At 48.6% G+C, this 23,993-nt stretch overlaps 4 protein-coding genes across 11 annotated transcripts in view; 2 read left to right on the plus strand and 2 right to left on the minus strand.

Moving 5' to 3' along the window:
- The window catches only part of CTNNBIP1 (catenin beta interacting protein 1), a 668,528-nt gene that overhangs the window by 595,887 nt on the left and 48,648 nt on the right, over window positions 1-23,993 (minus strand). The window lies entirely within an intron of this gene.
- Window positions 2,588-22,348, plus strand: CENPS (centromere protein S). Of its 7 annotated transcripts, XM_050789106.1 has the most exons (6): window positions 2,898-3,606; window positions 5,992-6,115; window positions 7,114-7,147; window positions 13,105-13,171; window positions 15,586-15,767; window positions 22,292-22,348. In XM_050789106.1, the coding sequence occupies exons 1-5, from the start codon at window positions 3,454-3,456 to the stop codon at window positions 15,724-15,726; spliced, it is 519 nt and encodes a 172-aa protein (XP_050645063.1). In that variant the 5' UTR covers window positions 2,898-3,453; the 3' UTR covers window positions 15,727-15,767; window positions 22,292-22,348. The 7 variants fall into 7 exon arrangements, 6 of the variants coding, with proteins under 6 accessions (XP_050645076.1, XP_050645083.1, XP_050645063.1 ...); XM_050789119.1 differs by lacking the exons at window positions 2,898-3,606; window positions 22,292-22,348 and adding an exon at window positions 2,588-2,723 and having other exon boundaries at window positions 15,586-16,130; XM_050789102.1 differs by lacking the exon at window positions 22,292-22,348 and having other exon boundaries at window positions 15,586-16,130.
- The window catches only part of DFFA (DNA fragmentation factor subunit alpha), a 29,814-nt gene continuing 22,135 nt past the window's right edge, over window positions 16,315-23,993 (minus strand). Inside the window, exon 6 of the mRNA XM_050788836.1 lies at window positions 16,315-17,288. Within this exon, the coding sequence (XP_050644793.1) occupies window positions 17,268-17,288 (21 nt within the window). The 3' untranslated portion in view covers window positions 16,315-17,267. The remainder of the gene's footprint in view (window positions 17,289-23,993) is intronic.
- CORT (cortistatin) lies at window positions 21,975-23,841 on the plus strand. 2 transcript variants are annotated; one of them, XM_050789345.1, is made up of 2 exons: window positions 21,975-22,449; window positions 23,568-23,841. In XM_050789345.1, the coding sequence occupies exons 1-2, from the start codon at window positions 22,351-22,353 to the stop codon at window positions 23,775-23,777; spliced, it is 309 nt and encodes a 102-aa protein (XP_050645302.1). In that variant the 5' UTR covers window positions 21,975-22,350; the 3' UTR covers window positions 23,778-23,841. The 2 variants fall into 2 exon arrangements, with proteins under 2 accessions (XP_050645302.1, XP_050645297.1); XM_050789340.1 differs by having other exon boundaries at window positions 21,976-22,449; window positions 23,559-23,841.

The following is a 23,993-nucleotide window of genomic DNA, read 5'->3' on the forward strand; positions in this document are numbered from 1 at the left end:
AAAAAAAAAAACCAAGTAATTGCTATTAAACTTAATATTTATGGAACCCTCCTTAATGAAGATGAAAAGGATGAAAGAAACCCACAAAGGTCTTTGTCTTATTTATGGTGAGGGCAGTGGACAAAGCGGAAGCTCAGAAACTAGCCTGCTCATAATCAAATCTGGGCTCTACCACTTCCCGGTAGTTTAGCCTCAGGCAGAGTTCTTTCACCCGTTTCATGTAAGATGGGGCTAACAGCACCTACTTTTGAGGGCAGATGAGATATTAAATGAGTGCCTAGAGCGAGGACAGGTGCAAAGTGCTCAGTGTCACGGCAACATTGCCGGCGGGCATCCCTGGCCTTGTTTCACGCTGTAGTGCAACACTGACACCTAGTGGTCAGATTATACGGCTACTTCTTCAGCAAGAAAGTGTTTCAACCAAATATTAGTATATCCTTTTTTCATTATTATTTTTTTTTTGGAGACAGTGTCTCCCTCTGTCACCCAGGCTGGAACGCAGTGGTGCAATCATGGCTCACTGTAGCCTTGAACTGGGCTCAAGTGATCCTCCTGCCTTGGTCACCGTAAGTGTTGGGATTACAGGCTTGAACCACCACACCCAGCTCCATTTTCTGTAATGAATACCTCAGCCCTCGACCTATTTCTCAGACCCTTTTTTTTTTTTTTTGAGACAGAGTCTTGCTTTGTCGCCCAGGCTGGAGTGCAATGATGCGATCTCAGCTCACTGCAACCTTCACCTCCTGGGTTCGAGTAATCCTCCTGCCTTAGCCTCCCAAGTGCTGGGATTACAAGCATGTGCCACCATGTCCGGCTAATTTTTGTATTTTTTTCGTAGAGACGGGGTTTCATCATGTTGGCCAGGCTGGTCTCGAACTCCTGACCTCAAGTGATCTACCCACCTCGGCCTCCCAAAGTGCAGGAATTACAGATATAAGCCACCGCTCCTGGCCTCTGAGACTCTTAAGTGCCTCTGTATTGCACATATGTCACTGGAATAATGTTCTTTAATCCTGGGAAGCAACTGCTTTAAAATGAGGGAACACACAGGTACGAAGCACAGGAACTGCCTGGGACGAACTGTTAACTATTTCTTTAGCTCTTATGGGAGGCAATTGTTCAAAACCTCACACCTGCCTTGTGAGGTTGGAACTACTGTCCCCAATTGATAAATGACGACATGAAGTTTGGCCAGGTCCTGTGACTTGCTTGGGGTCACCAGGTTCGAGGGAGGGAGCTGGGCTCTGCAGCCACGGTGTGCTCTAGAGTGGGACTGCTCACCAACCAGCGCCCGGCCTGCTCTCCTGCTGCAGGCTTGGGCTCACCCTGGATGGTCTGCCCCGCCCAGCCCCACACTGCCCACTAGGGAAATTCATCAGACGCCTCCTCTGCTTGGGCTGGAGGACTGTCCAGGTAGACTGGGATGCCCACAGGGAGCAGCGGACAGAGGCGAGAAATGCCTGTCATTTCCAGATGCCACCCACAGAGCAGGGGCAAAGGAAAGTCCTCAGAAGGCTGATTGCTCCAATCAGCTTTGATCTGGGGTTCAGCCCTCGGCAAGCTTAGGGAACTTGAGGGATGTCTATGAGAAAGGAAGACAGGAATGGCTTTATGAGATTTCCTTCCGTTCTAAAAGTAGCACCTGCTCGTGACAAATGCAGAATACAGAAATATAAGCAATAAACAAAAAATAATGAAACAAAACAAAAACCTAGAAATACAGGCAGGGCATGGTGGCTCACACCTGTAATTCCAGCACTTTGGGAGGCTGAGGTGGGATGATTGTTTGAAGCCAGGAGTTTGATACCAGCCTGGGCAACATAGTGAGACCTGGTCTCCACAAAAAATAGAAATTAGCCAGGTGCGCTGATGCGGGCTTGTGGTCCCAGCTACTTGGGAGGCTGGAGTGGGAGGATCACCTGAGCCCAGGAGGTGGAGGTTACAGTGAGCCTTGGTCGTGCCACTGCACTCCAGCCTGGGCGGCACAGCGAGACCCCTGCCTCTCAAAAAACAATGAAAACAAACCAAAATTGGGTTTGATGGTTTCACTTCATTGTTAACATAAAGGAAAAGCAGTAACCTTCGTGTCAGAATTATACTCCTGTCGATGGCAACAAGGCAGTTCCTGTTCCACTCGCTGAATGAGGTCACGGGGCGTTCATTCATTGTAGTCTGACTTTGTGACGCTATTGTTGGTGATAGAATGATAAAGTTGATGGTGGATTTTGCAAGATACACCTGAGGTACAGGTGCTTGGAGCTCTTGATAATGTGTACTGCGTTACATGATCTGTAAATCGTGGGCTATGCATCCTTTACACTAGACTGGAACACCTATGCACACACCTATGCACACGTGTTTCGCGGAGAGTGGTGCTCAGCGCTGTGCCAGGTGCTGAATTAGGCTCTGGGGTGCAGCAGTGACCTGGGTGGTCATGTCTCCGCCTCGCCCGGCCATCTCCGTTGAGAAACCTGAGCAGGGGGCTGGCTGGAGGCCGACGGCGGAGTTCTCTCAACGGAGCGCCGCCAGGGGGCGCGCGAGGCAGGGCGGAGCTGCGTACTTTGTCCGCCCGCGCAGCCCGTCGTTCGCGCCGCGGCGGGAATATCCGACCTGGCCGCGCACCACCGCCCCTTCTCGGCCTTCCTGCATTTGTCCAGGTTCGGCACGCAATAATGGAGGAGGAGGCGGAGACCGAGGAGCAGCAGCGATTCTCTTACCAACAGGTACAGGAAAACGGTGGTCGGGCTGGGCTGGGACAGGACGGCGTCGAGTTTCAGGACAGAAAAGGACACCGAAGCCCAAGTTGGCCTCTCATCGGGGCCCCCACGCCCCCGGCGTCCCCCGCGGCTGCTGCTGCGCCTGCGTCGGCTCAACTGCCGCGGGTGGTGCTGGGAAGCGGTTTCCGCGGCAACGCGGCTGGACCCTGGCCTGCGCGGGCTGGGGAGGAAGCGGTTCTAGGGGAGTCCGCGGGCTCCGCGGTCCAGCGGGGAGAGGCCACCTTCTGGCTTTGCGATGAAGCCTCGGTTTCCCCTTCTCAGATGGGGTTGTTGTGAGGGTGGAACGTCGGCATTAGAGACACTCGAGGTGACGCCCGTAGCGCGGTGCGCGGTTCGGGCAGGAGCTCTGGAACGCTGCTGGAGGGGTCGACCCCTCGTTACAGATGCAGGGACGCGGTGCGGACCAGTCAGGACCAGAGCTCGTCCTTAGATGTGGGTTCGAATCTCCGCCGCGCCAACTTGTGATCGTACCGACTCGGCCCAAATGCAATTTTCTTCTCTGCAAAATCGTCGTAAGAATAACCACCTGTTAGGGTAGCTGCAGGCATCCCATTCTTTCCTTTTATCAGCGCGGGGCATACTGGGCGGCAGAGGCTGAGAACCTTACTGTGCTGTGAAGAGGCGAAAAGCAAGACCCGGAGTGGCGACTTTAAAGACGAATTGAAGAAACGCGGGAATGAGCTCCAGACGCGGGAGTTTCCTCTCTACAAAGTTACATTGTAGCAGCTGTCTACCCTGTCCCTTGTATTTTGAGAAGTTCAAACCTTCAGAAAAGTTGCAAGAACATGGTACAGAACGCCTAGATGCCCGTCACCTCGATTCACCACTAGTTAGCATTTTGCTCTGTTTGCTCTCTTGCTTTTTTTCCTCCCTGATTGGAGAATTAATTGCAGATATTTTGACAGTTCGCCTTTAGATTTTAATTCTTTAGTACACATCTCCCAAAAACAAGGCATTGGTTGGGCGCGGTGGCTCACTCCTGTAATCCCAGAACTTTGGGAGGCCGAGGTGGGCAGATCACTTGAGGTCAGGAGTTCGAGACCAGACTGGCCAACATGGAAACCGCCTCTCAACTAAAAGTACACAAATTAGACGAGTGTGGTGGTGGGCGCCTGTAATCGCAGCTGCTTGGGATGTTGAGGCAGGGGAATTGCTTGAACCTGGGAGGCGGAGGTTTCGGTGAGCCGAGATCGCACCTTTGCACTCCAGCCTGGGTAACAGAGCGAGACTCCATCTCAAAAAAAAAAGAAAAAAAAAGAACAAGGCATTCTCCTACATCATCTCCATAAATTATCCCACTCAGGAAGTTTAATATTGATGAAACGCTGTTGAACGTGCAATCCATGGTCACGTGCCCCCACTTGTCCTAAAGATGTTTCTTTTAACTGTCTTTTTTCCTTCAGGATTCCGTTAAGGATGGCGCGTTCCATTTAGTCATCTTGTCTCTTTGGTCCTGCCTGCCCTGTTTTTTTTTTTTTTGAAACAGAGTTTTCGCTCTTGTCCAGGCTGGAGCGTAGTGGCTCCATCTCAGCTCACTGCAACCTCCGCTTCCCGGATTCAGGAGGTTCTCCTGCCTCGTGAGCAGCTGGGATTACAGGCGCCCACCACCACGCCCAGCTGATTTTGTGTGTTTAGTAGAGACGAGGTTTCACCATGTTGGCCAGGCTGGTTTTGAACTCCTGACCTCAAGTGATCTGTCCGCCTCGGCCTCCCAAAGTGCTGGGATTCCAGGTGTGAACCACTGTGCCGGGCCTGTTCTTAGTCCCCAGAACAGAGCCTGGCTCTCAACAGAGGAACAAATGCTTACTGATGAAATGAAACTGCAAAGATGGGCTGAGAAATTTGCCCCGCAGCTGTGATTAACCTGTAGAAGATTTCCCCCTATTCATGTAACCAACTGTTCTTGGCACTTGGTAGGCAGCAGTGAACAAAATTGACAGGGTCCTGCCCTTGAGGAGTTTAGTGATTTAGACTCTAAATGCAGTGATGCCCCCAGCCCAGCCAGGGGGAACGGAGGAGGAGGAAGGTCTGAGAAAAATTCCTGGAGCCAGGAGCATTCAGAAGAATTCATGTCCTGTACCCTGACGCCCACCCATAAGTAAAAAAGATGATGTTGAGCTGGGCAGGGTGGTGTGGGCCTGTAGTCCCAGCTACTCAGGAGACTGAGGCAGAAGGTTCACTTGAGCCTGGGAGTTGGAGGCTGTAGTGTGCAGTGACCACACCTGTGATCTTCATGCCTCCCAGGTCGATGGCACTTTGGCTTCTCCTACCAGAGGCCTCAGCTTACCTAGCCTTGTGAGGTCTGAAATTCAGGAAGGTAGATGCCCTCCTTATCTGCCTGACCTCTATCCTGAGGTCCTGGACTTGCGTTTTTGGCAGTTCCTCCTCCTCTTGCCTATGCGTTGAACACTTGCTGGTAGATTTTGTGCCCTCCTGGGTTCAGCTGTCATCATGTGCAGCTCAGCTCTGTCTTTGGCCCTGAGGCAGAGTACCCACACCTGGGCTCAACGGAACTCTGTCGACACGTGGGCGAGACCGTGCTTAGGTTGTCTTGCGCTTGAGGCTCATCCTCCCCTCGGTAATTTTCTGCAAGCGGCAGAGAGATCTTTTTCAGAACCGACAAGGGTTGCCAGGGAGCAGTGAGGCCCCGTGGAGGTAGCCTCCCAATCCTCTGAATCGAGAGGGCTGGGTGTGCCCTCTTGAGCCTTTCCCGTGTTGTACTTTTGTCCTCTGTGACATGCAGGCCTGGGGCTGCCAGGGGCTTGCAGCAGAGGGATGGGATCCTTCTGTATTTACTTGATTAACCACAGTAAGGGCAAAGTTCCCTGCCTGGTTTTTCATTGTCTCCCAAACACCTAGCATTTGCCTTTGCTCAGGCACATGTCCAAACTCCGCAGATAGTTTGGAATAAGGGAGTAAAACCACGCGGGGCCTTGGCAGGCACGAGTCTGATCTGTCTCCCCACTGACTTGCCATCCAATTCCTTATCTACCTGACGTAAATCATAACCATTAACAAGGAGGTAATGTTTCTACAAGTCACACTCCAGTGGGCCTCATTCACTGATTAGTACACTTGAAAAGCCACCCAGCCATTATGGAAAGCTCCGAAGGAATTGGGCTGAGCAGACCCTCTCCTTGGTCTTAATTTTTTAAGCCGTGAAAAGCTCTTATTTGCAACCTTACCCATGAAATATTTCGATTTTTTTCCCCAGAGGCTAAAGGCAGCAGTTCACTACACTGTGGGTTGTCTTTGCGAGGAAGTTGCACTGGACAAAGAGATGCAGTTCAGCAAACAAACCATTGCGGCCATTTCGGAGCTGACTTTCCGACAGTGCGGTATGAAGCTTCGGCCTCCCTAGCCGTGTCTGTAAACCCCAAAGGTTGATTTCACCTGGGAGCAGTACGTGGGTGGGAGCTGTGGGGAGTCTGCCCAGCAGACCGAGATATTATCATCATCATGTGTTCTTCATGAAACACTGCTCTTTTTGGCTGCGAGTTGTGGATATTTTATGGGAAGAACTATTTTTTTCCTATTACACTAACACTGGGGCATTAACGCCTTTATTTTATTGTTTTGAACTGCCCTGACGGCTGGAACATTAGACATCACATTTTTTGTTTCAGTGCTTTATAACATTTTTTTTTTTTTTTTTTTTTTTTTTTGAGACGGAGTCTCGCTCTGTCGCCCAGCCCAGGCTGGAGTGCAGTGGCGCGATCTCGGCTCACTGCAAGCTCCGCCTCCCGGGTTCACGCCATTCTCCTGCCTCAGCCTCCCGAGTAGCTGGGACTACAGGCGCCCACAACCGCGCCCGGCTAATTTTTTGTATTTTTTTTTTTTTTAGTAGAGACGGGGTTTCACCGTGGTCTCGATCTCCTGACCTTGTGATCCGCCCGCCTCGGCCTCCCAAAGTGCTGGGATTACAGGTGTGAGCCACCGCGCCCGGCCTATAACATTTTTATATTACCCATAGTTTCTTTGACAGCTGAGCTTTAGCGTTGGTATTTGCTTGACTTCAGAGGGAAAACGAAAGACCTCACAAGCCTTGACTGTAGCAGAAGTTAAAGGATAGTTTCTAGAAACCAAAGGCATAGTCACAATTAATGGAAGACTTGCCATGAAGGGTGGAGGGCTCTGGGAAGGACAAGGAGGTCATCATGAATAAAAAAAGCCAAAGGCTCTTAGGGAATGGCGGGGCTCCTGGAAGCGCCTCCTTTCACCTTTAAGAGGGTTTGTTGTATTAGTCACTGTACTGGCTGTAAAAATCAAGGCTTCACTTTTCCTGCTTCTGAAATTAGATGGGAGGGTGCCTAAAGTGTGTGTCTTTCTCTTTCAGAAAATTTTGCCAAAGACCTTGAGATGTTTGCAAGGTGGGTAGAGAACTTGGTTATCCGACGCTGCGTCTGTGCAGCTCTTTGGGGCCTCTCCATCTGGTGGGTTATTTCAGGAGAGCTTTAGCTATTCAGTTTGCCGTGTGTTTTGTGGAGGCTTGTCTCTAATCATGGTTCTGCAAGAACATGACGCCTGCCTCAATCACGGTGATTCAGACTTATTTGAACATTTTTTGAAGTTTTCCGAGTATTTTTTATTAAAGAACCCAAGTTATTCAGTTCCAAGTTAAAAAGGTGTGAATGCCGTCTCCAGGACCCTGAATGGCAGTGCCTGTGTTAAAAGCCATGTCTTCGGGTGGTTTGATTGCTCAGGGTTTGAGAACATGGTGCCCGGGGGCGGCTGCCCCTCTGCGGAGGGAGCTGCCGCATGTCCGCGGTGGTAATTGCTTGCAGGTGTACACAGAATGGCAGGCAGGGCTTTTCATTTGCCGCATTTGTTCTGAGTAAGACGCGCTCCTTGGAAAGAGGGTGACTTGCTTTCAGCTGCTAAAGCCTCAGCTTTTACAGATGATTTATGTTCAGCTCTTCAATTAGTACCGCAGGTAATTGAAAACAATTGCACCAAATTGCTTTTATGAAACAGTTTGAATGACGAAGGCCTGAAAGGGCGAAAGCTTTCTAATTTGCCACCACTTGGATTCGGTGCCAGCCTCTCCTACACCCTTTACTTTTCACCTTGCTCCTGTTAGCTCTTTGTTTCTCGGATGCCTGTTTTGAATGAATTAAAGCAGTGGGTTCTCGGAGGGCAAGCTCTCAATCTGTCCTATTCCTGTGGCTATTCGTCCCTGAAAACCGCTTAGCATCTTCAGCTTGACCAAAAGGGATAAGATAGTATGAAGGGATACCGGTAGCTCATGTGGCTTAGTCATTGCTGATTCAGGCGGGAGTCCCTTATGTGTGGCCCTCCTCCCCGGTGAAAGATATTTATCACCTTTACTTGTTATTTCTTTGTTAGCTGTGGGGAAAAAAAAAAACAATGAACGTTTAAAATACTTAAAAATAATAAATATATATATTAGAGATTCAGGGTTTTGGTATGTTGCCCAGGCTGGTCTTGAACTCCTGGACTCAAGCAATCCTGCCTTGGGCTCCCAAAGTGGCTGGGATTATAGGTGTGAGCCACCATGCTCAGCCTGAAAATACTTCTGTAAAAATTCTATTAAAAAAATTAATAGAAAGAGTATGGTAACACATTAGGCTTTCAGATATTCTGTGTTTTTTAAAAAGTACATAAAAGGTAGATTTTATTTTATTTTATTTTATTTTATTTTTTTGAGACAGCGTCTCGCTCTGTCGCCCAGGCTGGAGTGCAGTGGCCGGATCTCAGCTCACTGCGAGCTCCGCCTCCCGGGTTCACGCCATTCTCCTGCCTCAGCCTCCCGAGTAGCTGGGACTACAGGTGCCCGCCACCTCCCACGGCTAGTTTTTTGTATTTTTTAGTAGAGACGGGGTTTCACCGTGTTAGCCAGGATGGTCTTGATCTCCTGACCTCGTGATCCGCCCATCTCGGCCTCCCAAAGTGCTGGGATTACAGGCTTGAGCTACCGCGCCCGGCCTTATTTTATTTTTTTGAGACAGAGTCTCACTCTGTCGCCCAGGCTGGAGTGCAGTGGTGCAATCTTGGCTCACTGCAACCTCTGCCTCCTGGGTTCAAGTGATTCTCCTGCCTCAGCCGCCCAAGTAGCTGGGATTACGGGCATGTGCCACCACACCTGGCTAATTTTTGTATTTTTAGTAGAGATGGGGTTTTACCATGTTGGTCAGGCTGGTCTTGAACTCTGGATCTCAAGTGATCTGCCCACCTCAGTCTCCCAAAGTGCTAGAATTACAGGCGTGAGCCACTGTGCCAGGTAAACGGTTGATTTTCTTTTGCTGGGTACTGGCGGGGAAAGGAGTACGTGCGTGTGTGTGTGTGTGTGTGTGTGTGTGTGTGTGTGTGTGTGTGTGTGTAGACCATAAGCTCCATAAGGAAGGACAACATCTTTTACATAAAAGTGTTCGTGGAGGCCAAGTGCGGTGGCTCACGCCTGTAATCCTAGCACTTTGGGAGGCTGAGGCGGGTGGATCACCTGAGCTCAGGAGTTCGAGACTAGCCTGGGCAACAGGGTGAAACCCCATCTTCTAAAATAAAATTTAAAAAAATTAGCCAGGCGTGGCAGTGTGCGCCTGTAGTCTCAGCTACTCAGGAGGTTGAGGCAGGAGAATTGCTTGAACCAGGGAGGTGGAGGTTGCAGTGAGCCGAGATTGTGCCACTGCACTCCAGCCTGGGTGACAGCGAGTCTCCGTCTCTTTAAAAAAATAGAGAGTTTGTGGAAAGGCTGCCTCTGAGAACTGAGTGAGTCCAGAGTCCAGTGATGAGGCTCCAGGAATCTGGGGTGCAGCCAGAGGCAGGGAAGCACCCCCTCTTCTTGGCACAACCCACAACTACAGGTTTTCTTTGAAGACTCATCCTTTGTGTGAATTCCAGTTTGCTTTCATACAAAAAAGCATTGTTTTAAAGTTGATCACTGAATAAAATTGATTCTTCTGGAAGGCCAACTTTGGTTATCTTGTGGATTTGAGTTGTCCCTGTCACACTTTCTCTACTCCCAAGACTATTGTTACCCCAGTTTGAGAAAGATGGACTGTTTCAAGTCAGCAATATGTTACATAGCCTCTCTAGGCTAGCCTGGGAACCTAATGAGTATTTGTAACATTGTTTCATTAAGACAAATTTGTTTTTTCTTTTCTTTCTTTTTTTTTTTTTTTCCTTGAGACAAGATCTCTCTGTTACCCAGGCCAGAGGGCAGTGGCAGGATCATAGCTCACTGCAACCTAGAGCTCCTGGGTTCCAGTGATGCTGCCACCTTGGGCTTCCAGAGTGTTGGTATTACAGGCATGAGCTGAGCCACTGTGCCTGGCATCTTTTTTCTTTTTGGTGAACTTGTTATGAGAAGTTTCTGTGAGAATACACATTTAAATTCTTTTTTCTTTTTCTTTTTTTTTCTTTTTCTTCTTTTTTGGAGCATTGGAGCAAGAGGGAGACTTGAGAACAGGGGCTGGAATTTTTTTTTTTTTTTTTTTTTTTTTTTGAGATGGAGTCTCGCTGTGTTGCCCAGGCTGGATTGCCATGGCGCGATCTCAGCTCACTGCAACCTCTGCCTCCTGGGTTCAAGGCATTCTCCTGCCTCAGCCTCCCAAGTAGCTGGGATTACAGGTGCGCAGCACTACACCCGGCTAATTTTTGTGTTTTTAGTAAAGACAGGGTTTCACCATGTTGGCCAGGTTGGTCTCAAACTCCTGACCTCAGGTGATCCACCCACCTCGGCCTCCCAAAGTGCTGGGATTACTGGCATGAGCCACTGTGCCTGGCCAATTTTTTTTTTTTTTTAGACAGAGTCTCTCTCTGTCGCCCATGCTGGAGAGCAGCAGCTCAATCTCGGCTCACTGCAGCTTCTGCCTCGTGGGTTCAAGCGATTCTCCTGCCTCAGCCTCCCGAGTAGCTGGGACTACAGGCACACGCCACCACTCCTGCTAATTTTTGTGTTTTTAATAGAGATGGGGGTTTCACCATGTTGGCCAGGCTGGTCTCGAGCTCCTGACCTCAGGTGATCCACCTGCCTCAGCCTCCCAAAGTGCTGGGATTACAGGTGTGATCCACCATGCCTGGCCAGAGAATACACAATTAAATTCTAAATCAATTCACTGGCAGACTTTGGAAAGCAACTGCCAATCTGAGTTGTTAATTTTTTTTTTTTTTTTTGAGATGGAGTCGCACTCTGTCATCCAGGCTGGAGTGCGGTGGTGTGATCTCAGCTCACTGCAGCTTCCGTCTCCTGGGTTCAAGCGATGCTCCTGCCTCAGCCTCCCAAGTAGCTGGATTACAGGTGCCCGCCACCACACCCGGCTAATATTTGTCTTTGTAGTAGAGACGGGGTTTCACTGTGTCGGCCAGGCTGGCCTCAAACTCCTGACCTCAAATGATCCACCCACCTCGGCTTCCCAAAGCTATGGGATTATAGACATGAGCCACCACACCTGGCCTGAGTTGTGAATTTATTTAGCTTTGAAATCTGTAGTCTCCTAGTATTGTTAAACATTTTGAAGAAGATAGATATTCTATAGGAAATACATTCTGGGAACTTTTGGGAATCGTCTTTAAGGCCTGTGTTACAAAGCATATTATATGAAAAATTGCTTTTTATTTTCCCTAGCTAGAGTAATTTTCTGGAGTAATTTTCTGGAGTTGGAGGTTTGACTTAGGAGAGTCTACGATATGCAGTGGCTGGCAGAGGATGCCCTGCCCCTTCCATCAAGGGCCTTAGTGCAGAGATACCGGAGGCAAAGCTGAAGTGGCAGAGAGGACTGAGATCATTGTTTCCTAAAACTTTCTTGTCAACAGATAAGTTCGCTCTGTAAATGGTTCATTGTGCTTATTCCTTTTACTGTACTTTAAGAAGAACGTAAATCCAGACAGAGCAGCCTGGTTGTGAGGTTGAGACTGGGCCACCTTGTCCACGCACACTTAATATTCTCCACCCAGACAGAACATCTGTGTTCTGGCCTCATTCTTTATGGCTGCTCTTATGTCACCTCTGTCTTTTTTCTCTCCTGTGTGGTCCTTGCAGGTTGCTAATTAGAAAATTATCTCTTGAAGTGGGTATTATTATCTCATGACAAGCAGATACTATCAATCACGATGAGATGACGTGATATTTGTATATTTAGCAGAATGTTAAGGGTTAATTTGGCCAAATTATGGAGAATAATTTCTGTGTGAATTTATCTTTTAACTCAGCAGTTGTTCAGTGAGGACTCACCATGTGTGCTGGCTGCTTTGCTAGTTATTAAGGATGCAAAGATTCTTATTTATTCCTGCTTACAAAGTACCTGTGTATTTTGTGGGAAAGTTAGAAATGGAAAGAAAGGGTGTAATCAGAGTAATATATTATTGAATAGAGCTTATTATCTCAAATTACCTTTCCTAGCAAAGATAATAGGACTAGAATGAGAATTTGAGTCCAACTTGTGAGCAAGAAGCAGACTCCAGTTTAAAGGATGTTCTTTGTGGCTGGGCACGGTGACTCACGCCTGTAATCCTAGCACTTTGGGAGGCTGAGGCAGCTGGATCATGAGGTCAGGAGTTCGAGACCAGCCTGGCCAAGATGGTGAAACCCCGTCTCTACTAAAAATACAAAAAAATTAGTGGGGCATGGTGGGGGCGCCTGTAATCCCAGCTACACAGAAGGCTGAGGCAGAGAATTGCTTGAACCCGGGAGGTGGAGGTTGCAGTGAGCCAAGATTGTGCCACTGCACTCCAGTCTGGGTGAGAGAATGAGACTCCGTCTCAAAAAAAAAAAAAAAAAAAGAGGATGTTCTTTGTTCTGCCTGTGTTATTGTGGAGGGAGGGAATGCATTACCTGCCTGTTGGGAACGGGGCGTTAGGAGGCATCTGCATATGCTTTTTCCTGTAAGTTAGCCCTTGGAGAACGTCAGAATCTTGACCTAAGTAAAGCCATCCTTTGTGGAGGTTCTCTTTGTTCTTCTATTTAGTGTCTATTTAAGCAGGTACCCTCTGTATCGTGAGGCTCATTTTCTCTGCACTAGAGTTGTACACTGACCTTCTTGATTTTTCTGTGGCCTTAGCTGTGACCAAGGAAGCCAGGTTTGGAAGGACTCTAAGCCCCAAGCCTCCTGTCTGTGTTTGTACTCTTCAGGTACCCTTGGCCCTAAGCAGAGGTGGAGAGATGGCCTTTGCTTTCTCCATCTCTTTACTTAATTGGGGTCTTGGGAACTTCACAAATTTTTGTGTCACTTTTGCTTAATGCCCTTTATCTAAAAGGATGGGCTACTTAGAGATCCCTGCTCTTTTGAAATCTGACCCTGAACTTCTGTGTTTCATCAAAACTTTAAATAATACCAAACATTTTGGTGACTTGCTTCTGCCCTTTCTGCAGACATGCGAAAAGAACCACAATTAACACTGAAGATGTGAAGCTCTTAGCCAGGAGGAGTAATTCACTGGTGAGAGATGAATTTCTTTCCTCACTTCCCTTTCCCATTGGAATACATTATTCCCAATCAATCACTTGAAGCCGTGAAGTTATTCCCCAGGGCACCTTGCATTAGAAACTAGAGGTGGCTGAACCATTCAGACTTACCTGTAATTTACAGTCTTGCTTTCATTATGATGGATCTTGCTAAGCCAATTTGAAATTTTCTAATCAGCACTCTCTGGTTTTTATAATTTGCCTTTTTTTGTAATACCTCAAAACTTTGGTCCCATGTTTCATTTACAACATGATGTCAGAGACTGGTCACAGGCTAATCTGTACGGATAGTTTTACGGTGTTCACAGTTCTCCAAATGGGCCAGGTATAGAAGGAGTTTCTGTGTGGCTGGATATGCAGGAAAAAGCACGTTTTCCATCTTTTTAAGTCTAGAAATCATTTTGACCAAGCCTCCGTTGTTCAGGTGAAGACTCAGCGATGCTCTGGTCATCCCAGGCTAGTGGCTTTGGCCAGTGGCAGAGCCAGCACGCCGGGGAGATTTCCTGACTGAGTCTAATGCTAGACATTGAAGCACTGTGGCTGTCGTAGAATGTGGGCCCCACAAGAGCAGCGGCTTTTGTCTCTTTGTTCTCTCTCCATCTGTGTTGCCTAGAACAGTCCTGGCACACAGGAGCAGCTCAATAAATAGTTGTTGAATGAATGAATTTGTATAGCAGTTTATAGGGGCTTTTCCAGATACTATTTTACATATATTATCTAATGCTCACAACTTTTTTTTCTTTTTTTTTTTTGATGGAGTCTCACTCTGTTATCCAGGCTGGAGTGCGGTGGTATGATCTCAGCTCACTGCAACCTTCACCTCCCGGGTTCAAGCAGTTCCCTGCCTCAGCCCCTCGAGTAGCTGGGATTACAGGCTTCCACCACCACGCCCGGCTAATTTTTGTATTTTTAGTAGAGATGGAGTTTCACCATATTGTCCAGGCTGGTCTTGAACTCCTGACCTCGTGATCCACCCACCTCAGCCTCCCAAAGTGCTGGGATTACAGGCGTGAGCCACCGCGCCTGGCACTTTTTATTTTTTATTTGTAATTGTAGACATGCGACCTCTGTGTTGCCAGGCTGGTCTTGAACTCCTGGGCTCAAGCAGTCTTCCCGCCTTGGTTTCCCAAAATGCCGGGATTCCAGGTGTGTGCCACAATTTTTTTTTTTTTTGACAGGGTCTCACTTTGTCACCCAGGCCGAGTGCAGTGGCGCAATCATTGCTCATTGCAGTCCCTGTCTCCTGGGCTCCAGTGATCCTTCCACCTTAGCTTCTCAAGCAGCTGGGACTACAGGTGCATGCCACCACACCGACTAATTTTTGTATTTTTTGTAGAGATGGGATTTCACCATATTGCCTGGGCTGGTCTCAAACTCCTGGGCTCAAATGATCTGCCTGCCCTGGCCTCCCAAAGTGCTGGGATTACAGGCATGAGCCACTGCACCCAGCCACAACTCTTTTTTTTTTTTTTTTTTTTTGAGATGGAGTCTCGCTCTGTCCCCCAGGCTAGAGTGCACTGGCATGATCTCGGCTGACTGCAAGCTCCGCCTCCCAGGTTCACGCCATTCTCTTGCCTTAGCCACCTGAGTAGCTGGGACTACAGGCGCCTGCCACCGTGCCCAGCTAATTTTTTTTATTTTTAGTAGAGACGGGGTTTCACCGTGGTCTCGATCTCCTGACCTTGTGATCCGCCTGCCTCGGCCTCCCAAAGTGCTGGGATTACAGGCGTGAGCCACCGCGCCCGGCCGCCACAACTCTTACTAACACAACTTACTGGCTAGGTGCAGTTAATCCCAGAACTTTGGGAGGCCAAGGCAGGAGGATTGCTTGAGCGTAGGAGTTTGAGACCAGCCTGGCCACATAGTGAGATCCTCATATCTACAAAAATTTTTTAAAAAAGAAGAAAAGGCCGGGTCGTGGTGGCTCACGCTTGTAATCCCAACACTTTGGGAGGCCGAGGCGGGCAGATCACAAGGTCAGGAGATCGAGACCATCCTGGCTAACACGGTGAAACTCTGTCTCTACTAAAAATACACAAAAAAAATTAGCCAGGCGTGGTGGCGGGCGCCTGTAGTCCCAGCTACTCAGGAGGCTGAGGCAGGAGAGTGGTGTGAACCCGGGAGGTGGAGCCTGCAGTGAGCCGAGATCGCGCCACTGCACTCCAACCTGGATGACAGAGCAAGACTCTGTCTCGAAAAAAAAAAAAAAGAAGAAGAAAAAAATTGAAGCTGCATTTAATTCTAAGAAATGTAACCCAGGCTTTGGCTTTTCTACCCAAATTCTTTGAGTCAGAGGTGGTTGTGGAAGGTTTAGTTTTCTTTGTTTATTTGTTTAGGTTTATAAAATGGTTACAGCCAGATATAAATACAGATTTTTTTTTTTTATAGCTAAAATACATCACAGACAAAAGTGAAGAGATTGCTCAGATTAACCTAGAACGAAAAGCACAGAAGAAAAAGAAGTCAGAGGGTGGAGGCAAAAATTCAAGGGAGCCAGCAGAGGCTGGAGTGGTGGAAAGTGAGAATTAAAGCCCCTCGCCGCCTGGAAAATGCAATGCAGCCTTCTACAGGTAGAGCCGCCTAGAAATGCGCATGGCCGCCAAGGAGACTTCGAAGGGTTAGAGACTAAAAATACATAAATAAAAAGACTAGGCTAGGGGGCTTTTTGTGCTGAATTCTCCACATTGTTAACTGCAAAAGCTAGTTTTAGAGAATGGGAAAGTCTTAAGCAAAATACTCCCAGATCTCATTCCAGAACATAAAAATGGTGTGTGCTTGAATGGTATATAATAGAAATTACATCTATTGTAATTAAAATTGTGTGCGCAGTTAAACATGGTTGACTTTTTCAAGCAAAAATCAGTTCATCTTTTGATGTAATTTTGTAGGCTAAATGACAATCTCTGAAAGATGAATAAAGTTATATTTATTTAGCTTTTCTGGTTACTAATGTTGTTTTTAAACATAGGCCGCCTTTGGTCACCAGGTAAAAGGGCATATGTTTGGGAATGGCCCTTTTTACTTTTTTGTTTTTGGAGAAGGAGTCTTTTTTTTTTTTTTTTTCATTTTTGAGATGGAGTCTCGCTGTGTCGCCCAGGCTGGAGTGCAGTGGCGCGATCTCGGCTCACTGCAAGCTCCGCCTCCCAGGTTCACGCCATTCTCCTGCCTCAGCCTCCTGAGTAGCTGGGACTACAGGCGCCCGCCACCGCGCCCGGCTAATTTTTTGTATTTTTAGTAGAGACGGGGTTTCACCGTGGTCTCGATCTCCTGACCTTGTGATCCGCCCGCCTCGGCCTCCCAAAGTGCTGGGATTACAGGCGTGAGCCTCCGCGCCCGGCTGGAGAAGGAGTCTTGCTCCGTTACCCAGGCTGGAGTGCAGTAGCACGATCTCACCTCACTGCAACCTCTGCCTCCCGGGTTCAAGCAGTTCTCTGCCTCAGCCTCCTGAGTAGCTGGAATTATGGGTGCACGCCACCATGCCTGGCTAATGTTTGTAGTTTTAGTAGAGATGGGGTTTCACCATCTTGGCCAGGCTGGTCTTCAACTCCTGACCTTGTGATCCACCCACCTTGGCCTCCCAAAGTGCTGGAATTGCAGATGTGAGCCACTGTGCCCAGCCTTTTAATTTTTTTTATATATTATTTTTGTGTGTGTGAGACACAGTCTTGCTCTGTTGCCAGGCTAGAGTGCAATGGTGTGATCTCAGCTCACTGCAACCTCCACCTCCCAGTTTCCCAAGTAGCTGGGACTACAGGCGTGTGCCACCATACCCAGCTAATTTGTGTGTGTGTTGTGTGTGTTTTGTTTTTTCTCATGCCTTTGGGTTTCTTAGAGGTCCAGGCACGCCTTTCCCTTTACCCTTTGGCAGTGTGGTGAAGAGAAGGGGCAGGGGTTTGTGGAGCCCTTTCTGTGTGCCAGGCACCCACTGGGTACTCCATGTATTACCTCGCTGGTCTCCACAACTTGATCGGCGTAGATCTGATTCTTCACCTTCTCCTGATGAGCAAATGGAAGTTTGATGAGGTTCACCAGCTGCCCAGGGTCACCCGGCCACAGTCAGGAGACAGTGTTCACATTTGGGGCCGCTCACTCTAGAATGGGTGAGAGAAAAGGGCATTCATTTGGAGTAGAATTTATACCATCTGTGCCCAAATAGGATCAGCAAAAGATGCCCCAAAGCTAACCTGACTCTCCAAGGGAGGTGCTAAGCTATGGCCGTAGTAGGGCGCCAAGTTCATACTTTGTGGTTTCGGGTCTGCAAATGGCTCAGCACTTGTTCTCATGTTAATTATAATATATGTGTGTCATATCAGTGAATGAAAAGTGAATCATAAAGCCTGCCTTCCTAGTACGGTCAGCCAAAGACCTGTATGTTAGCAGTTTCATTTTCGGATAAGCACTCTTTGAACTCCTTATTGGCCAGGTGCAGTGGCTTGTGTCTGTAGTCCCAGCAACTTGGAAGGCTGAGGCAGGAGATTCACTTAAGTCTGGGAGTTTGAGACCAGCCCGGGCAGCACAGTGAGACCCCATCTCTAAAAAAAAATAAAAAATAAGTTAGTTAGGCATGGTGATGCCTGCCTGTAGACCCAGCCAGCTACTCAAGAGGCTGAGGCACACGGTTGCTTGATCCCGGGAGTTGAAGGCATTAGTGAAGTGACTGTGCTACTGCACTGCAGCCTGGTGCACTGGGGTGACAGAACAAGACCCCAACTCTAAAAAATAAATTCGGGAGGCTGAGACAGGAGAATCGCTTGAACCCAGGAGGTGGAGGCTGCAGTGAGCCGAGATTGTGCCACAGTACTCCAGCCTGGGCGAGAGTGAGACTCAGTCTCAAAATAAAATAAATTTAAAACTCATCAAGAAGAGTTTAGGGAATAGATACTATAGACTTTCCAAAGGTTGAAAGATCTGGGTTGGCGTCTTAGGTTTGCAACCCTAGTAGCTGTGTAACTTTCAGAGACTTTGTGCTTTTTGTTTTTTTTTTCATTGAGACAGGGTCTCTGTCACCCAGACTGGAATGCAGTGGCACGATCATGACTCACTGCAGCCTCAACCTCCCAGGCTTAAGCGATCCTCCTGCCTCAGCCTCCTGAGTAGCTGGGACTACTGTGTGCTACCATGTGCTACCATGCCCGGCTAATTTTTTAGTTTTTTTTTTTTTGTAGAGATAGGGTCTCAGAATGTTGCCCAGGCTGGTCTCAAACTCCTGGGCTGGACTCAAGTGATCCTCCTGCCTCAGCCTCCCAAAGTGCTGAGATTATAGGCATGAGTCTCTGCACCTGGCCTTTTCTTTTCTGAGATGGGCTCTTGCTCTGTACAGTGGCGAGATCACAGCTCACTGCAGCTGTGAATTCCTGGGCTCAGGCAATCCTCCTGCCTCAGCCTCCCAAGTACCCAAGACTGCAGGTGTGTGTTACCACACCGGGCTAAGTTTCTTTTCTTTTTGAGACAAGGTCTCACTCTGTCACCCATGCTGGAGTACAGGGGCTCAATCTTGACCCACTGCAGCCTCCATGTCCCATGCTCAGGTGATCCTCCTACCTCAGCCTCCCAAGTAGCTGGGGCCACAGGTGTGTGCCACCATGTCTAGCTAGTTTTTGCATTTTTTTTTTTGGTAGAGGTGGGGTTTTGCATGTTGCCCAGGCTAGTCTTGAACTCCTGGGCTCAAGTGATCCTCCTGCCTCAGCCTCCCAAAGAACTGGGATTGTAGGCATGAGTCACTGCACCCGGCCTTTTTTTTTTTTTTTTTTTTTTTTTTTTTTTTTTGAGACGGAGTCTCGCTCTGCCGCCCGGGCTGGAGTGCAGTGGCCGGATCTCAGCTCACTGCAAGCTCCGCCTCCCGGGTTTACGCCATTCTCCTGCCTCAGCCTCCCGAGTAGCTGGGACTACAGGCGCCGCCACCTCGCCCGGCTAGTTTTTTGTATTTTTAGTAGAGACGGGGTTTCACCTTGTTAGCCAGGCTGGTCTCGATCTCCCGACCTCGTGATCCGCCCGTCTCGGCCTCCCAAAGTGCTGGGATTACAGGCTTGAGCCACCGCGCCCGGCCCTTTTTTTTTTTTTTTGAGATGGGCTCTTGCTATGTCACCCAGGCTGATCACAGCTCACTGCAGCCACGACTTCCTGGGCTCAGTCAATCCTCCTGCCTCAGCCTCCCAAGTGCCTGAGACTGCAGGTGTGTGTTGCCACACCTGGCTAAGTTTTTCTTTTTTCTTTGTTGTCATAAAGTCTCATTCTATCACCCATGCTGTAGTGCAGTGGTGCAATCTTGGCTCACTGCAGCCTTGACCTCCTATGCTCAGATGATCCTCCTACCTCAGCCCCCCAAGTAGCTGGGACCACGGGTGTGCGTCTCCACGTCCAGCTAATTTCTGTAGAGATGGGGTTTTGCCATGTTGCCCAGGCTGGTCTTGAACTCCTGGGCTCAAGCAATCCTCCCGCCTCAGCCTCCCAAGTAGTCAGGACTACAGGTGTGCATTGCCATGCCTTGCTAAATTTTGTTTTTTGGTGGAGATGGGGTCTTGCTATGTTGCCCAGTCTGGTCTTGAACTCCTGGGCTTAAGTGATCCTCTCATCTCCACCTCCCAAAGTTTGCCACCTTCTTGAAACAGTCATCAGTTCTCATGACGTCTTCCCCAATTTGCAGCACATTCCCCTTCTTTGCACACTTCTTATCGCACTGAAAAATGTCCTTGTCTTTCATTTGTGTCCATGTATCCTATTTCTTTTAGGCTGCAACACCTCTGTCGGGGTGTGGGTGGCATGGGTCCCTTGTGGTATTGCAAGTTCCATGCTGGGTGCTCAGAATGTTTAATGAGCTCATGGAATAAAATTGGCACACTAGACTAACGATATAGGAAGTTGGTGAGGTCGGGTGTGGTGGCCTCATGCCTGTAATCCCAGCACTTTGGGAGGCTGAGATGGGTGGATCACTTGAGTTCAGAAGTTTGAGACCAGCATGGCCAACATGGTGAAATCTCTATTAAAAATACTAAAAATACAAAAATTAGCTGGGTGTGGTGGCTCGTGCCTGTAATCCCAGCTACTCAGGAGGCTGAGACAGGAGAATCCCTTGAACCTGGGAGGTGGAGGTTGCAGTGAGCTGAAGTTGTGCCACTGCACTCCAGCCTGGGTGACAGAGAGCGAGACTCTGTCTCAAAAACAAAAAGAAGCTGGCTGAACTGCTGTGAATGTCTCATCTGCAAGTATAACTCGATTTTTAGTGTCATTTATAGGAATTTTGGTACAGAAATAACAGATGAAGCAACATACGACATATAAGTCTCTGGCCAGCAGGCCATGCTGATCTTACCTAGGATTTTAACATAAGCAAAAAGACCGTGACAAATTCAAGATTGAGATTTTCCCCGTGAAGGTGTAAACCAGGACTCTGGAAAACTGAAAACAAATATGTTCACTTCTAGAAAGTGCCATCAGTTTTGGGTTGTGTTACTTCAGTTTACAGCCTTGCTTTGGATGTTGGTCATCTCTAGTAGGTTTGGGTGGATGTTCCGGATTTTACTCGGTGTCCAGTTGGGTGAAGGGGTCTGTGCATTTGTCTGTGTGATTCAGCCATGAGGCCTGTGCGGGAGAGCCAGCAGGTAGCACAGGGAGGGGCTCCACGGTCTGCACTCTCAGCAGTGGCGCCAGCCTTGGGAGGACAGAGAGCCCTGGGAGTTGGCTGAGGGCAGGGCCGGGCATTGCTCCCCAAACTGTGACTGTGCCCTGCAGTAACAACACGTCTCACACCCGACACACACAATGTGAATCATTATTTATCCTCACTACGGGTGATGCACACTAATTTCAATTTCATTCTAAAGGAAAGTACTGGCCTGTGACCCACAAGCGGTGGTCAGGAGCAGTTTAGAAAACACTGGACCGGGCCGGGCGCCGTGGCTCACGCCTGTAATCCCAGCACTTTGGGAGGCCGAGGTGGGCGGATCACGAGGTCAGGAGATCGAGACCAGCCTGGCTAACGTGGTGAAACTCTGTCTCTACTAAAAATACAAAATTAGCTAGGCATGGTGGCACATGCCTGTAATCCCAGTTACTCAGGAGGCTGAGGCAGGAGAATCACTTGAACCCGAGAGGCAGAGGTTGCGGTGAGCCGAGATCACACCATTGCACTCCAGCCTGGGCAATAAGAGCGAGACTCCATCTCAAAAAAAAGAAAACACTGGATGATCAGGAGTTCGAGACCAGCCTGGCCAACATGGTGAAAACCTGTCCCTACTAAAAATACAAAAATTAGCCAGGCATGGTGGTAGGTGCCTGAAATCCCAGCTACTTGGGAGGCTGAGGCAGGAGAATCGCTTGAACCCAGGAGGCAGAGGATGCAGTGAGCTGGGTGTGCCATTGCACCCCAGGCCGAGTGGGCCAGAGCGCGGCTGCCCTGGGGCCAGCAGTACCTGGGTGCTTGTTGGAAATGCAGCTCTCAACTCCTCCCTGCCCCAGCGCATCAGGACCTGCCTGCAAAGCGATCGTCTGCACTTCAGTTTGAGAAGGCCTGGCCTAGAGGACGGTGGGTCTGGCCTGCTGGGCTGAGAGGCAGTACTGGGAGCGATTCTTGGGGCCTCCTTGCCAACAATTTGGTGAAACCAGCGGATACTATCGTAGCATCTCTGAGCTCCCACTGCCTCCTTGTTTCTCTGCCCGTAGTAGAAGAATGTCTTTGAAATTACTGGATGAGTTTCAGTCATACTTTCACATGGGCACAATTTCACATTCAAGCTCCTTATCCAAGGCTAATTTTATATTATGTTAAATCACTTGTTTTTGTTCTCACGGCTTCCTGCCTACTATAGGCATAATTACGAGGAAGCAGAACTTCTCCAGCAGCGAGCGCACATGCGTTCCAAAATAAGAGCAAATTCGCTCTAAACACAGGAAAAGACCTGAAGCTTTAATTAAGGAGTTAGATCCAATCCTAAAGCGCTTTTGTGGGCACTGATTGCTCCAGCTTCTGCGTCACTGCGTGAGGGAAGAGGATCCAGGCGTTAGACATGTACAGACACAAAAAACAGCTGGAGATTGGGCTTAAAATACCCACCAAGCTCCAAAGAAGAGACCCACGTTCCCAAAACATTGATTTCAGGGCTGCCAGGAAGGAAGAGCAGCAGCAGGGTGTGAGAGAAGCTCCCGTCAGCCCACAAGATGCCGTTGCCCCCCGGCCTCCTGCTGCTGCTGCTCTCTGGGGCCACGGCCACCGCCGCCCTGCCCCTGGAGGGCAGCCCCACTGGCCCAGACAGCGAGGTGAGTACAGTCCCGACGTGGCCATACGCTAGCCCACTCTCTGTCTCTTGTTGGCTTTTTGGCCTGCATGGTGAGTGTGTGTGTGCACGTATGTTGCAGTTCACAGCTTGGACAGGACACAGGGCTGAGCTTGGTAGTGATCTTGGCTGGCTTGAGGTACTGGGATGTTACATTCAGATCACTGATCCTCAGTTACATGTCCCAACCCATGAAGCCTGCTGGAAACCTGTGCAGCTCAAGGAGGACCCTTCATGCCAGGGCTCCCTCCGTCGGGTGTCTGGGAAAGGGGAAGCGAGTGTACCGGTCCACTGCAGGGCAGGCGTGGAGCTGCGACAGCCCTTCCAGAGCCTTCAGTTACACACAGCACAGGCTCCCACTGGCTCAGAGTAACTGGCATCATTACATTTTCCGTTGTGAGAATTTGTTACTTCATGAGGTGATTGATTGTTCTTTTTTCCATTTTGAGAAAGTTCCAAGAAAGAGTATATATGTTGAGCATTAAAAATGGATTTTTCTCTAAAATTATCAGATGAGTTTCAGGCAGGCCATTTATCAGCAGATTACTCCCAGAAGCTTTCTAAGGAATTTGAAAAACCAGAATTCAACGTTTCAGTCCCATCGTCTCAGAAAGCAACTTGTGGACATCCAGGAGTGTGGCCAAAGGTGGGAGAATGAATAAATTAGCCTGATCCACCTTGGGGCTTCTCAGCTGCCAGTCACTGGGGGGAAAATGGCAGATTTCCTGACGTCTCCTAATTAAGGACCTTAGCAAAGAGTGTGGAGCAAAACCACCAGGTTTTTTTCCTTGACTTAAAATGACCAACTTTTCCTTTTCTCTAATTAGAGCAATTTATTTAAGGCGTTCGCTTCACTTTCTCATCCTCATCCTTTAAGTGGAAATGAGGCTTATTGCTATGGAGCATCTTTTCATTTTTTTCTTTTTATTTATTTATTTTTAATATTTTCTTTCTCTTTTCTCCAGGGTAGTCTTCTAGTAGATTTTTTTTTTTTTTTTTTTTTTTGTGAGGAGATTGCATATCTTCGAATGCCTGCTGCCTGAGCCAGATTGCTGAGTTTTCTTTCTTTTGCCATCTGCTTCTCTTTAAAAGCATATGCAGGAAGCGGCAGGAATAAGGAAAAGCAGCCTCCTGACTTTCCTTGCTTGGTGGTTTGAGTGGACCTCCCAGGCCAGTGCCGGGCCCCTCATAGGAGAGGAAGCCAGGGAGGTGGCCAGGCGGCAGGAAGGCGCACCCCCCCAGCAATCCGCACGCCGGGACAGAACGCCCTGCAAGAACTTCTTCTGGAAGACCTTCTCCTCCTGCAAATAAAACCTCACCCGTGATTACTCACGCAAGTGTAATGACAGACCTGAATAAAATGTATTAAGCAGCAGCGATCTTTCCTTTCCTCCTTCCCAAGTCATTTGAAAAGTGTTTTTTATTTAAATTCCAATAATGCCCAATACTGACATGTCTTAAGTAATTTGGAACCCAAAGTGAACATCTTTGATAAAGATTGTTTTGTGGTTTGACTGAACCACGCTA

The sequence above is a fragment of the Macaca thibetana genome, chromosome 1 (genome assembly GCF_024542745.1).
Source record: "Macaca thibetana thibetana isolate TM-01 chromosome 1, ASM2454274v1, whole genome shotgun sequence".
NCBI lineage: Eukaryota > Metazoa > Chordata > Mammalia > Primates > Cercopithecidae > Macaca > Macaca thibetana.